The sequence below is a fragment of the Gadus macrocephalus genome, chromosome 2 (genome assembly GCF_031168955.1).
Source record: "Gadus macrocephalus chromosome 2, ASM3116895v1".
NCBI classification, from domain to species: Eukaryota; Metazoa; Chordata; class Actinopteri; order Gadiformes; family Gadidae; genus Gadus; species Gadus macrocephalus.
Genome location: NC_082383.1, coordinates 5,340,433 through 5,354,403, shown reverse-complemented (window position 1 = coordinate 5,354,403; position 13,971 = coordinate 5,340,433). Strand labels below are relative to the sequence as shown.

The 13,971-nt window shown below is 49.8% G+C and overlaps 1 protein-coding gene across 2 annotated transcripts in view; it reads right to left on the bottom strand.

The window, feature by feature from the left end:
* Nucleotides 1-2,784: 2,784 nt before the first annotated feature.
* LOC132445683 (uncharacterized protein C16orf96) overlaps nt 2,785-13,971 on the bottom strand; it is a 14,894-nt gene continuing 3,707 nt past the window's right edge. Inside the window, exons 2-18 of one of the 2 annotated variants that reach the window (XM_060035799.1) lie at nt 13,134-13,238; nt 12,075-12,155; nt 11,541-11,654; nt 10,705-10,993; nt 10,078-10,163; nt 9,714-9,907; nt 9,389-9,467; nt 8,303-9,250; nt 7,702-7,809; nt 7,482-7,556; nt 7,125-7,289; nt 6,544-6,656; nt 5,959-6,018; nt 5,231-5,405; nt 4,900-5,008; nt 3,595-3,720; nt 2,785-3,075 (exon numbers count right to left, since the gene is read on the bottom strand). In XM_060035799.1, coding sequence (XP_059891782.1) covers nt 2,918-3,075; nt 3,595-3,720; nt 4,900-5,008; nt 5,231-5,405; nt 5,959-6,018; nt 6,544-6,656; nt 7,125-7,289; nt 7,482-7,556; nt 7,702-7,809; nt 8,303-9,250; nt 9,389-9,467; nt 9,714-9,907; nt 10,078-10,163; nt 10,705-10,993; nt 11,541-11,654; nt 12,075-12,155; nt 13,134-13,238 — 2,985 coding nt within the window. In that variant the 3' untranslated portion in view covers nt 2,785-2,917. The remainder of the gene's footprint in view (nt 3,076-3,594; nt 3,721-4,899; nt 5,009-5,230; nt 5,406-5,958; nt 6,019-6,543; nt 6,657-7,124; nt 7,290-7,481; nt 7,557-7,701; nt 7,810-8,302; nt 9,251-9,388; nt 9,468-9,713; nt 9,908-10,077; nt 10,164-10,704; nt 10,994-11,540; nt 11,655-12,074; nt 12,156-13,133; nt 13,239-13,971) is intronic. The other variant, XM_060035807.1, reaches the window with a different exon arrangement.

The following is a 13,971-nucleotide window of genomic DNA, read 5'->3' as shown; positions in this document are numbered from 1 at the left end:
AATGAAATGCAATACACAGCTTACGACTGCATCAGAACCTCCCCCAACGGTTGATGCTGTTGGAGGGACACCAGAACATTTGGACTGCCCAAATGTGCTGCCAATGGGAGGTCCACTCGGCGATACAATTAACGGTTTCCACACAACCTGTAGACTCAACCGCACCTACCTCGCTGTGATTGGGCACAGACTGAATGGGCGAGGCCTCCTGTATTCTGATTCCTCAACTTGCTTACAGCATCCTGGCTCTCCAAGAGACACACATCTCTCTGTGTGCTCCATCCCATGTCCATCCTGCCAAAAAAAAACGAGAGCGGCGATACGTCGCTGTCTAGATCTCCGCTGTACCGCCTGGAGAGTTTACACATTCAACCGGGCGATGACTTGGAAAGGACCGCCCCCAGCAGGAAGTACACTCCTTATATGGACCCAGGCGGGGGGCGAGCGTGTGTTTTAGGTCACAATTTTCCACAAAGCCCCCCATCCAGACCAACTGAAGCAGTTGACTGCATCCCCGTGGCGACCACACTACCATGGAAGGTTCAAGCAGGCGGGGACAAACGGTGGACCCCCGTTTCCGCCACCCTACATGAACTCTGACTACAACCCCTAGAACGGTGCCTCTATTAAGGCCCAATCCCATTTCTAACCCTTACCCCTTCCCCTTACCCCTCCCCCTTGTTTTGAAGGGGGAAGGGGAAGGGGTAAATGGGATTGGGCCTAAGAAAATGTATGGACAAGATTTAGGCCCAATCCCATTTCTACCCCTTACCCCTTCAAAACAAGGGGGAGGGGTAAGGGGTAGAAATGGGATTGGGCCTAAATCTTGTCCATACATTTTCTTTAAGACCTGACCAGAGGTGGGGGCTGGTGTGGAAGGCCGCCCGGAGCCATCATCCTCATTATCAGTTCAGGACATCTGGGTGTTTTTTCTTTGTTGTGGAGGACGTGTGGACGGTTTCAAGCAGTCTCCCTGTAGCTTCTTACCTGTGACCTGTTAGACACCACCACGGTTGTCAGGGTGATGTTTGTGGGGGGGGGTCTGGTTCTGGCCTATGGTTTCTCATGGACTCCTCAGAACGTCCTCATTTTCTGGGTATCCTCTTTTTTTATACAGACTCTATTCTTCCCTCTCACCGGTTCATTTCCCCCCTGCCGAAATAATTTGTATTTATGTTTAATAAAAACACAGTATGACGACCCACGCGTGGTGGTTATTATCACTATGCTCCTCTCTCCCAGCTCTCGCGCCTCATCCTGTTGCTTCATAATAATAATAATAACCCGTAATGGTAATCAAAAGACTAGGCGTAGGTGCTGGTCGACGCTGAATGATGGTTGAGATTAAACAGTTTACACGGGAGCCACTCTGTTGTGGTTATGTTAGCAACTGCACAAAAGGGCAAGGCCCTTTTAAAAACACACTGACTCACTCTCTCTCACCCTCTGTTTCGCCATTTTTTCAAAAAGAGCTGGCTGAACTGGTGCAACCGAATGAGGAAATGGATGTTTGGAAATCTATGAGCATTTCAAAATGTGTCTAAAGCAGAGGAGCAGGAGAGATTAGTCGTGTACATTGAGCACCAGAGGGGCGACAGTAGTGAGTAAGTGCATAGTGAGGGCCAGGGTGAAACACTAGTGAGTAACAGTGCATAGTGAGGACAAGGGGGGGAGACAGAAGTGAGTAACAGTGCATAGAGAGGACCAGATGGAAGACAGTGTGGCAAGTGACCATAAGGGCTAAAGTAGTGTGTAAGTGTGCATGGGGAGAACCAGAGGGGAGACAGTAGTGTGCTCAGTGAGGAGCAGCGGGGAGACATTAGTGTATAAGTGTGAATAAATGTGGCTACCAGACGCAGGGGCTACAGATATAAATTAGCTTATAGCTAACTGGTACTGCAAATGAGCTGTGCATTGTCCCTGGAAAATAAAGAAATATTGAAACAGTGTGTACAGTGGGGACCAGAAGGGCTACAGTAGATTGCAAGTGTGCTAAGTGAGAACCAGAGGGTCAACAGTAGTGAGTAACAGGGCACATAGTGAGGGCCAGAGGGGCTACAGTAGTGTGTTGTAAAAGGTGGACACTACATGACGGGAAGGACATAACACCTGAGTCAGGAGTTATTTCCTTCCCGTTACAGATTACCTGATTGGCTGAAGGTCAGGTGACCTGACCTTCAGCCAATCAGGTAATCTGTAAGGACTGATCAGTGTGAGATGAAACGGATACTTTATTACTAAGGTTAGTCAACATTACGTGTTGTCCGACATCGAGTAATACTGTACCGTTACCTGGAAATGATGGGGTTAGGTTACAGGTCAAATTCCCCAAAGCGCTAGTAAAACTTGTTCATTCTTTCTCTGAAACACTTACACACACAGCCTCGTACCACAGGAAGTGGTAAAGCAGCACGCTGTATTGGAAGCTAAAGTTAAACATAGCATTGTGGTCACATGCTACGCAGTGTAGTGTATATCCCATCCATCACCAACACACACATAAACACAGACACGCAGCAAAATCATGAAACACGTGTAGCAAAATCGATGTTATCCATGTTAGCCCTGTCATTTTTGGAGTTAGTGTGGCATGTTAGCAGTACAAGCCCTGCTGTTGTTAGCAATATTAGCTTCGTTAGCCATGATAGACAAGTTACCCATTCAACTCTTTATAAGGAATTTCTAAAATTACCCAGGTCCACCTCAATCAGCCCCTAGGCCCCCGAGAACACGCTCCTCCACGCTGTATATGTGTGATTTATTTTGAATTGAAAAAAACAATAATTCTCCTGGAGAAAAGTCTTCTGGTGCAGTTTATTTAAAAACCTTTAAAAAACATTTTTTATATTTTAATCACAACACTGCAGCCCCCCCCCCTCCCCTACACACACAAACCACTCCACCACTCAACCCCCGCCTACAGGTTGGTCCCAGGCCCCTCCTCATCAGGGGGTCGGAGGTCAACATGGAGCTCGGTGACGGGGGCCCGGCGCTGTAGCTCTCCGCTGCTCTGCGCTAGTGAACCCAGGTCGTCCGCCGCAGACACCGGCCAGGCCCGCCCCGAACCAGCAGAACCTGGAGGTCACAAGGTCAAAGGTTATTCATGTCTAACGGGGGACGGGGCGGTTGGTTTATGATTATAATTATATAATATATCTGCGCTTCCGATTGTAGGCGAATAACAGATAACAGTTTCCGGGGGAAGACTTCCTCCTCCGTACAACGGTCATTGTACAGCCCCACAAGCAACTTGAGATGCAAGAACAAGTTTATTAAATGTGACCTATGATACCACCAGGTGTGAGTATGCTCAGCCTCTTCTTACATCACAAGTGGGCGTGTCCACCTAGCTGTGTGCTGGATAGATCAGTCTACCAGCCTACCCAGTGGACTGTAGCAGACATCTATCCGTCATACATCTAGTTGGACATGCCCACTAGTGATATCACGGCTTGTAACAGCTGATCACACTCACACATGGGGGTATAATGCGTCACCTTTAAGACGGACCTACAGGTCAAGTAGGGACATTGGGGGTTTGAACCCAGAGTCTTTTTCGGGCCGAGAGTGTTTAGCCGATGGGTCGGGACTCACCGATGCGACGGCGGCCTGCCTTGGTGCTCTGTGGGTGGGTCGGAGCTCCGTAGCCGGGTCCCGGGGCGGTACAGGACATCTGGGACTTGGAACGCTGAACTCGGCCGTCTCCACTTTTACTCATGCCTGTGGTCGTCATAGCAACAAGGTCACATGAAGACAAAAATCCAAACTTTCTATAGGAGCATAACAAGAACCATACAGGCTGTAAAACATTCAGGCAATATACGCACATACACTAGTATACATCTGTGGGTACCAGACATAGTCCACATAAGCCTGAGAAATGAGGCGCACAAACAAAATGGTGGTCATATGAAAAATTAGTCTGAATGATCTTAATGGGTACATGAACTTATTAGGTCCTGGTCTTTCTGAGGACCTGGACTTTCTGCGCACCTGGTCTTATACGGGGGGCTGTTTGCATGGGTACCAGACGCTGTCCTCAAAAAGATAATGATCACACACACAACAATGGTGCGCTGGCATGGAACTACACCAAACCCTGGGTTACTCCCTTCCCGTAACTGTTGCAACATGCTCACTTCTCCTTTCTGTTCAGTAATGGTCTCTTTCCCCCCAAGACTGACCTCAACCGGAACACACACACAATCACACTCTCGCAACCTCCCCCTTACTCCCAACATGCATTGCTCCCAACACTGAGGTTAATCAAAGTCCTTCAGCAGACGCTTTTATCTCAAGCTGCTTCCAGTCAATTCAGATCCATGTCATGAAGGAGCCGGTAGGGGTTGGACAGTACAGAGACAGGTCATTCAGGAGCAGGTAGGGGTTAGACAGTACAGAGACAGGTCATTCAGGAGCAGGTAGGGGTTTGACAGTACAGAGACAGGTCATTCAGGAGCAGGTAGGGGTTTGACAGTACAGAGACGGGTCATTAAGGAGCGGGTAGTGGTTAGACAGTACAGAGAAAGGTCATTAAGCAGCAGGTAGGGGTTGGACAGTACAGAGACAGGTCAGGAAGCAGCAGTTAGTGGCTAGGGGGTATCTTGCTCGAGGATGCATTCAGGGAGACTGTGGACGTTCAGAACCTTAGAGCCTTTTAGCTGGGAGTGAACACCCTCACGTTCAGCGAACACTATCCTGTTCGCTAAACGTATTTCAGAGTTAGATGACAGATGATTGCGATGCGGTATGGTGGTTAGTTAAGTTAATGGTTTTCATATGACGGATGGTTGTTGGACTGTTGATGTCACATGACCCAGAGGCCGTCCGGACTGGGGCACCAATGTGACCGTCCTCGTAACGTCCGGACTATAAATAAAGCTGTTGAGGAGGACGTACTCTCTCTGGGCGAGAGGCTGGGCAGGTGTTGGTCCGTGGTCCGGGGGGCCTTGGCGTTGAGGCGACCCTTGTAGATCTGTCCGGCCAATCCTAGGATATCCTCCTCTCCCTGACCAATCCCAAACGCACACAGACACACACACATCACCGACTGGGGTAGCCAATCACAGCTGCGATCGGCCACATTCTGTTCAACATGTTTGTGCGTGGGCACAATGTAACTCACCTCACCCACCTAAACTCCCCACCACCCAGTAATGGCTACTAACTACTTTAATATTTGTTCACATATCTATACATTATACTGTTAAGTTGTCTATACCGACCCCACCTGTAGTTTGAGTTCGGCGGGGTGCACGGGCAGGGCCTCCGTATCCGCCTGGTAGAAGTGCCTGAAGTGCTGGAAGCGGGCAGAGCGCCGGATGGGCTGGGTGACGGTGTGGTGACCCCCGCAGGGGCGGGACATGGTGACGTAGCCATAGTCCCCGATCCCAGGGACACGCCCACTGGGCGCAGGTAAAGGGGAGCGCGTCAGCACAAGGACGGGTCATGTAGGGGCAGGTGTGGGTTAGATAGTACAGTTACTGCTCTTTAAGGACCTGATAGGGGTTGGATTGTACAGTGGCAGGTCGTTAAGTAGCAGGTAAGGGTTTGACAGTACAGAGACAGGCATTAAAGTTGCTGGTAGGGGTTAGACAGTACAGTGACAGGTCTTTAAGTACCAGGTAGTGGTTTACATTGACAGGTCTTTAAGGTACAGATAAGGGATATATAGTACAGTTACAGGTCTTTAAGTAGCAGGTAGGGGTTAGACAGTACCTACAGTAGCTACTTAATTATATACATTATTGTTTCAAATGTGGTGTTTTTTGTACAAAGTAGGGTTGTGGTGGGCTCTGCTGCCCCCCACTGGTTAGGGGAGGTACAGCACCCAGGGTTTTACAATAAGGTGAGCGAGAGAGCAAAAATGGAGCGAGAGGGTGACAGACAGAGATACAGAGAGAAAGAGGGCAGTCAAACATGTGCCGTGGAGTGTGTGGTGGGCGCACTTGGACTCACGGTGCAGTCATTTCCACTGGGCGCGAGCACGAGATGCAGTGGAACCTGGCCACCAGCTGTCTGGAACATGAATAATATAAATAATAAATTAGTTTGTACAGCATATAGTATATTAAGGAACACAACTATGAAACAAAGAGAGAAATCGTGTTCATGCACGGCTAACACTGGCTACGATTGGTCGAGCCTCCATCAGTAATTCCTCCGACGATGTGTCGACAATTGCTCCCCCATGATGCCTATCCTTTTTGTTTGCCACCAAGCTACTATCAAGACCAACAGAGTCAAGTCTTGGGAGCACTTAGATGAAACAGCAGGTCCTCTTAGTATGGATCTACAGAAGAGACCCTAAGAAACACAAGGAACTGAAACACGCACACAAATACAGACGGAATGAACACGAACAGGCACAAATCCAGATTAGTATTGGGATTGAATGCTGTTGCCGTAAGGAATTTGGGAATGCAATAGCAACAATCCTTTCATAAAGGAGGGTCCAGTGTACCCTATTCTAAAGGAGATAAGAAAGGAAGTATTACAGCCCCTTTCCTTAGCCTTTACAGAGCCCTGGAGTCCAGCTCGTACCTTGTGAGGCCAGCGGCGTTGTCTTCGTGTTCGGGAGACTTGATCTTCTTGCGGATGTTCTTCCAGCGGTCCTCCAGCTGCTTCTTCATCGAGTCAAGCTCCATCCGGTTGAGCTGTGGGACGGAACCAGCGCAGACCGGTAAGGGGCGGTGCAGAGAGCCAAAACAAGGAAAGATCAGCACAGACCACTACTGACCAGTATTGTGGTATGGATGGATGGATGGATGGATGGATGGATGGATGGATGGATGGATGGATGGATGGATGGATGGATGGATGGATGGATGGATGGATGGATGGATGGATGGATGGATGGATGGATGGATGGATGGATGGATGGATGGATGGATAGATAGATAGATACTTTATGTACTTTGGCTTGACATGAAAACACAGCAGGTTGACTAAAAGCCAACCCAAAGCTTGTAGTGTTGAATGTGCGTGTAGACAGCATATATGGTTTGGTGTATTAGTATGCACTGTATAATGTGTGTCTATGTGTAATGTTGGTACATATTTGAGTGTGTGCTGTTTAATGAGTGCATTAATAAGTATGTGTGGGTGTAGAGTTTAGCGTGTACCTTGCCCTCCATCTCGCTGGAGAGGCGGTCCATGACCTTGTGCCAGTCCTGCTCCTGACCCGTGACCTTGGAGAGGAGGTTGTGGAACATGGTGCTCAGCTGCGCCGTCGCCGCGTCCAGCTGCACCAGGCTCACCTTGCTCTCCAACGCACACTTATCTGCCTTCTGGAGAGAGGCAGAGAGAGAGAGAGAGAGAGAGAGAGAGAGAGAGAGAGAGAGAGAGAGAGAGAGAGAGAGAGAGAGAGAGACATTCAGTCAGATTGACTGAATGTAACTCAGACATACTCAGTCTATATGTCACTCAGATAGACTGAGCTTAAGGGTGTTTTACATCCTCCCCCGGGGGCCGCGACTCACGATCTGGATCTCCGTCTCCAGCAGCTGCTTGTCCGCCTTCTGCTCTTCCAGCACCTTCATGGACTTGTACAGTTTCTGCGAGAACCAGCATGACACCCTCACTGATGACATCCTCACTGACGCTGGCCACAACTAGCATCATGACCAGTGTTTTTTTGCAACACTGTGTGACAGCGTCTGATAACTGGCTGAACAGCGGACAGACGATATTCCCTTTTACCTGGAGGTGTGTTTGTTTCTCGTCGTGGTTCTCCAGCAGGTGTTGCGTTGTTTCGCGAAGCCTGTCAAACTCCGCCTGGAGCTGGGTGATCTTATTATGAATGGCGCTCTGACACACACACGCACACACACACACACACACACACACACACACAAGCACACACAAGCACACACACACACACACACACACACACACACACACACACACACACACACACACACACACACACACACACACACACACACACACACACACACACACACAGTCACACACGAAGACCCGTGATGAGTGGAGATGCTGGTGGAGAGGAAGGTGTGTATGGAGATGAGGGCGTTCGACTCCCACCCGAAAAGGTCCTGGGTTTGATTCCCTTGTTGACCTCAAGATGCCCTAACCCCTTCCTCTGTACCGAAAATCAATATCTGTTGCTTAGGACTAAGTTGTCTACTCTACCGCATGACTAAATAGGACCGTCTACTATGGCATGGTTCCTGAGCTCCTCCAGTTCTACTCCAGTACTACTATAGCTCTACTCCAGTTGTACTCCAGTTCCAGGGTGTAGCTCTGTGTGACTGGGGCGCCCCCAGGTGGTCGCTACTACCTCTGCATCGCTGCTCAGTTGCTGCCGTCTCATCAGGTTGCTGAACGCTTCATGGAGCTTCTCCAGGGGCTGGGACAGACTGCTCAGCATCCTGTCACTCTGGCCCTCCCTGTCCTTCTCTCCCTGGGTGTCTCTCTCTCCCTGGGGGTCTCTCTCACTCTCTCCCTGGGTGTCTCTCTCTCCCCGGGGGTCTCTCTCTCCCTGGTTGTCCCTCTCTCCCTGGGTGTCTCTCTCTCCCTGGGTGTCTCTCTCTCCCTGGGTGTCTCTCTCTCCCTGGGTGTCTCTCTCTCCCTGGGTGTCTCTCTCTCCCTGGGTGTCTCTCTCTCCCTGGGTGTCTCTCTCTCCCTGGGTGTCTCTCTCTCCCTGGGTGTCTCTCTCTCCCTGGGTGTCACTCTCTCTCTCTCCCAGGGTGTCTCTCTCTCCCTGGGTGTCACTCTCTCTCTCTCCCTGGGTGTCTCTCTCTCTCTCTCTCTGGGTGTCTCTCTCTCTCTGGGAGTTCCTCTCTCTCTCTCTCTGGGTGTCTCTCTCTCTCTGGGAGTCCCTATCTCTCTCTCTCTGGGTGTCTCTCTCTCTCTGGGAGTCCCTCTCTCTCTCTCTCTGGGTGTCTCTCTCTCTCTGGGAGTCCCTCTCTCTCTCTCTCTGGGAGTCCCTATCTCTCTCTCTCTGGGTGTCCCTCTCTCGCTCTCTCTGGGTGTCTCTCTCTCTCTGGGTGTCCCTCTCTCTCTGGGTCTCCCTCTCTCTCTCTCCCTGGGTGTCTCTTTCTCTCTGGGTGTCTCTCTCTCTCTGGGTGTCCCTTTCTCTCTCTCCCTTGGTGTCTCTCTTTCCCTCGGTGTCTCTCTCTCCCGGGGTGTCTCTCTCTCCCTGTTCTCTCTCCTGGGGGCTTTGGCAGAGCAGAGACGTGGAGGAAAGTCCCACCATGTCCTCTAGGGTGCGGCGCAGATTGTCCAGCTGCGGGTCAAAGGTCAGAGCTAGGGTAACATGAAGCTGAAGGTTTAGGCAAAGCAGGTGGAATCACTACACTGTAAATTTTTTCCTTTAATTCAAATAACATAAACAAACATATCTTCAAAAGTAGATCTATCTGACCTGGTCCTGGAGGTGTGGATCCGCCTCCCCGTGACCTTTGACCTGCCTCACTTCCTCTTCAAGCTTTAGCACTACTTCCCTAGACAGGACCACAGACCGGGCCCGGCTCACACATTAACAGTCCCCACGACGACACCAAAACATCAACACACTCACATACGGTACTTACTGTCTCTACCAAGAGACTAAACATCAACACACCCACACACTACCAGTCCTCACGAAGACACTAAGATAGTAACAGAAACACCCTGCACATGCTTCTTTGAGTTTGAGTTGAGTTCATCATTAACCTTTCTTTTCTTGGGTAGCTGTTTCTCGTTACCTGAGTTGTGTGATCTCGGCATTGACTTCCTGGCTGGCTTGGGCAAGCTCCCTGTCAGGCACTCGCTCTCTCGCCTCTCTTGCCTCTCTTGCCTCTCTTGCCTCTCTCGCCTCCTTTAGCTCCCTCGTCTCTCTCTTCACTTCCGACACTATGATCTCTCTCCTCTCTTCTTGTCTTTTGCTCAGGGTCGTGACCTTTTGCTCGACGAGGAGATCGGGTTTTGGATGAGAACATCGTCAGCGCGTTGGTCAGCCTGCCTAAACTCAGGGACTGCTTGTGTCTGCTTGTGTGCCTGTTAGTGTTTATGTGAGTGTGTGCGTGTGATTTTTTTTTGTAGGAAAAGGGTCCTGTGTGTGTCTCTCACCTTCTCCATGTCGCTGGCCAGGCCCTCCACCTGGGATCTCAGGTGTTTCATCTGCTCCAACAGGTCTTCTGCTGGATCTTGGGACCCTGCTTACCACACCATCATACCAGCCAACCAACACCACCACCAAGCATACACCACGACCAGACCACACAACACACACCATCACCACACCACCAAGCATTCACCACCCAACACACACCACACAATGCATACACACCACCCAACACACACCACAACCGCACCACCCAACACACACCACAACCACACCACCCAACACCATCCAACCCACACACATCACCACCGCCACCAAACATACACGACCCAACACACACCACCACACACCACCACACACCACCACACGACACAAACCACGACACCAACACCCCTCAACACACGCACACCACCACGATACCACCGTCGTAAAGGATAACAAACACAATTATTAATAAGAAACCCTAACCTTAAAGGTTCTGAAGTTATAACCATTCCTTTTCCCTATGTGGAACGCTCAAATGTCGATCTTAACCAACGTTGACACCACTTCTACAGTGGATGTGTTTTATGTTCAGCTCTTAGACGCCGAGACCATAAAGGCTACTGAAACCGGGCGGCCATCGTTATTACCCGCCGCACCGCCGGCGTGCTTAGGGAGGTCATCGAGCCTCGCCAGCTCCGCCTCCAGGGTCTCCACGCGCTCCTCCAGGTCGCCATGGCGATCGCTGAGCCGGCCCACCACCCTCAGAGCCTCCAGCGTCTCGGGGAAGCCCACCGCCGCACTACCCCCCGCCACCTGGCCGCTAGGGGGCGGTGGTTGGGGCGGCAGGGTCGGTGGGGGGCTGGGGGAAGGCGGGAGGCCCGGGCCCGCGGGGCTGGGGGGGTCCGTCACGGGGCCCTTGGCCCCGGCGGAGAGTTCCTGCAACCGATTCTGGAAGTCATGAAACCAGTTTGAACTTGTTCTGTCGACACGACACAACGTCCTCAAAAAACTGAATAAAGGTTTTATTTTAAAGATTTATTTTTTTAAAATGTTACGCTTTATTATAGAGTGGAAGGTATGGTAGATCGAGGGGAGGACATGCAGCAAAGACCCACGGGAAGGATTCGGACCCGGGGCGCTGCGTTCAGGACTGAGCCTATATGGTACGCGCACTACCCGGTCTAGCCACCGGGGCGCCCGAATAATCATTATTTTATTTGTATCTTTCCCGTCTATCCAATGGAGACCAACTCGTAGTTTGTCTGGAGCACAGTGTGGAGTGTGGCGATGTTGTGTTGCCTAAACGAGGTCCTCAGTACTAACTCTCGACGGGAACATCTCACGGTCCTGATAGCAAGAAAAGCGTCTCAAGAGTCCCCACAACGCGACCAACCAGAGTGTGTACGTTTGGACCGGTGCTTTCCAAACAAGGGCCAGTGGGCGCAGCGTCAGTGAGTCACTGTGTGTAACCGGGGTCTCTCACTGTGTGGAGGTCTTCTCGCTCGGAGAGCAGTGCTGACTGCAGGACCTCCCACGTCACCGTGTTCTCCAGCACCACTGGACTGGGGCAACGCTCCACCCTCTCCTCCAGAGACCTCTACAAACCACAAATAACAAGGATACATCACGTAAACAAGCCGTAAACCACCCATGAATAACTGCAGCCTCTCCATGGACAATTTTAAGTTTTTTACTTTTAAGAAGCATTTAAAACAAACAGCATGTTTACAAAAGGTCATTTTGTACCAAATGCAATCACTCTAATAGGATTATAGAGCGACATAAGCCCTGATGAGCTGCTGTTATGTAGCAAAACCCTTCTATGTCACGGTATATGCGATGTGTGTCTGTATGTAGGGTACAGTCTGTTACTGTTTCGGAGGGGACAGCGTTCTAATCCATCAACAGACAACACCATGTTGTGTTTCACAACATGAAGCTGCGGCAGTCCAGAGATCTGTGTGGACCTGGTTGAACAATCAGTTGATTTGGTTGTCATGGTGGGATGATCACTGACCGTTGCGGCCTCCAGTTGTTCCACACGGTGGCAGCACTCCTCCAACGTCGTGGCGTGGTCCTCCTGAAGGGCCGAGTTCACCTGGGCCCAACACACAACACGGTAGCAGCCATCAAAGGGTTACGCTACCTGTGATGGGCTGCTGAGTGTTTAGCATAGGCGACCCAGCCAGAAGCAGCCGAATTAACCGTGTGTTTGTAGGGTTCGGTTTTGTGGTGGTTACGGTACTGTTTGGTGTGATTACGGTCGGGTTTGGTGTTGTTATGGCAGGGTTTAGTGGTGTTCATATAGGGTTTGTTGTGATTACGGTAGGGTTAGGTATGTTTAAGGTAAAGTTTAAGTAAAGTAAATTGAAAAGGAATTTCTATACATCCTCCTTGGACCTAGAGATGCCTCCCTCCCTCTCTAATTTAAAGGTGTTAAGATAGTTTTCATTTGCATTGCCACTGTAGCCACGAAGCATGATACTGAGGCCAATCGAATGACTTCTTTGTTGTGTTGATTCCTTTAACTGTCTGGCAGCCTTGTAGACATGTCCACTATAGTGTGTGAATTGGACATGGCCAATGGCCAATACTAAGCCATGGCCGATACTAAACCTTCAACGATGGTCGCTCCCCCTCCCCTTTGTTTCCTTTGTATTAACTACCCATGATGTGAACGTTTCCCGATAAGAATCTTGTACACCCATTGTCTCTTTGAAAATAGGCCTGGTAACTTTGCAGCCTGTATCTTCCCATGATCATGCTCTAAAATTAAATCAAATATTTTGCTGTCTGAAGTGACCTAAAAATAAGTTACATAAGGTTTACAATATGTGGACACAGTGGTCAAGTCAGTTGTACTTTTGAACTTTATATTTGGTCTTCTATCCATCATTTTATTTTGCGCCTTAAATTGCCGTTTTTATCCAGCAACTCTGGTCAAACTTGTTTTGTTTATTAAATCTGCTCGATGGATATATTATCAATATAAATGTAACATATTACACGTGAGTTGATTCCAGGATGCGATATAGAGGTGGGGGTCTGGTGGGGGGGTATAGAGGAGATAACAGACCTTCTCCAGGGCAGTGTGCTGCTCCTCCACCTTCTCCATCAGCTGGTCTCTGGACTCCTTCAGCTCCTGGATCTCCAGCAAGAGGTCCTGGACCAGAGAGAAAGACTGGAAACACAGACACGGGTTAATAACACACACACTCACACACAAAGACCCACACATACTTATATATATTTATTCATACACACACACACACACATATATATATTTTTATTTATACACACAAACACACACACACACACACACACACGCAGACGCACACACACACACATATATATATTTATAAACACACACACACACACACACACACACACACACACACACACACACACACACACACACACACACACACACACACACACAGGACAGTCCCGGATGCTCTGATCCCCAACAACCGGTACCTTCCCATGGCCCTTTAACCTTTGACCCCTGAATGTGTGTGTGCGCCTAGCACTCCAAGCTGGTGCACACTGGGTCGTGCTAGAGGTTTGGGTCTGAGGTCAAAGGTCAGATAAATTATAAGCAGCCATTGGCAGCTGAGTTTCTCACTTTCAGGTGACTTTGTTTACGTTTCCTCTGATGAGTCAAGTATTTAACTTGCAGGGAGGGGGTCTGAATTAACATTCAGTGTTTGTGTGTGTGTGTCTGTGTGTTTGTGTGTTAACCTTTCAAGCAGGTGTTTGCAGTGTGTCGGAATGCGCCATGGCCTGCATTGATGCATCACTGCCGCCCCCTCTACACACATACCCACACACACAACCCATACCCTGCACACACACATACACACAAAACACACACCCACACGCTCATATTACACACGCATATTATACACACACAC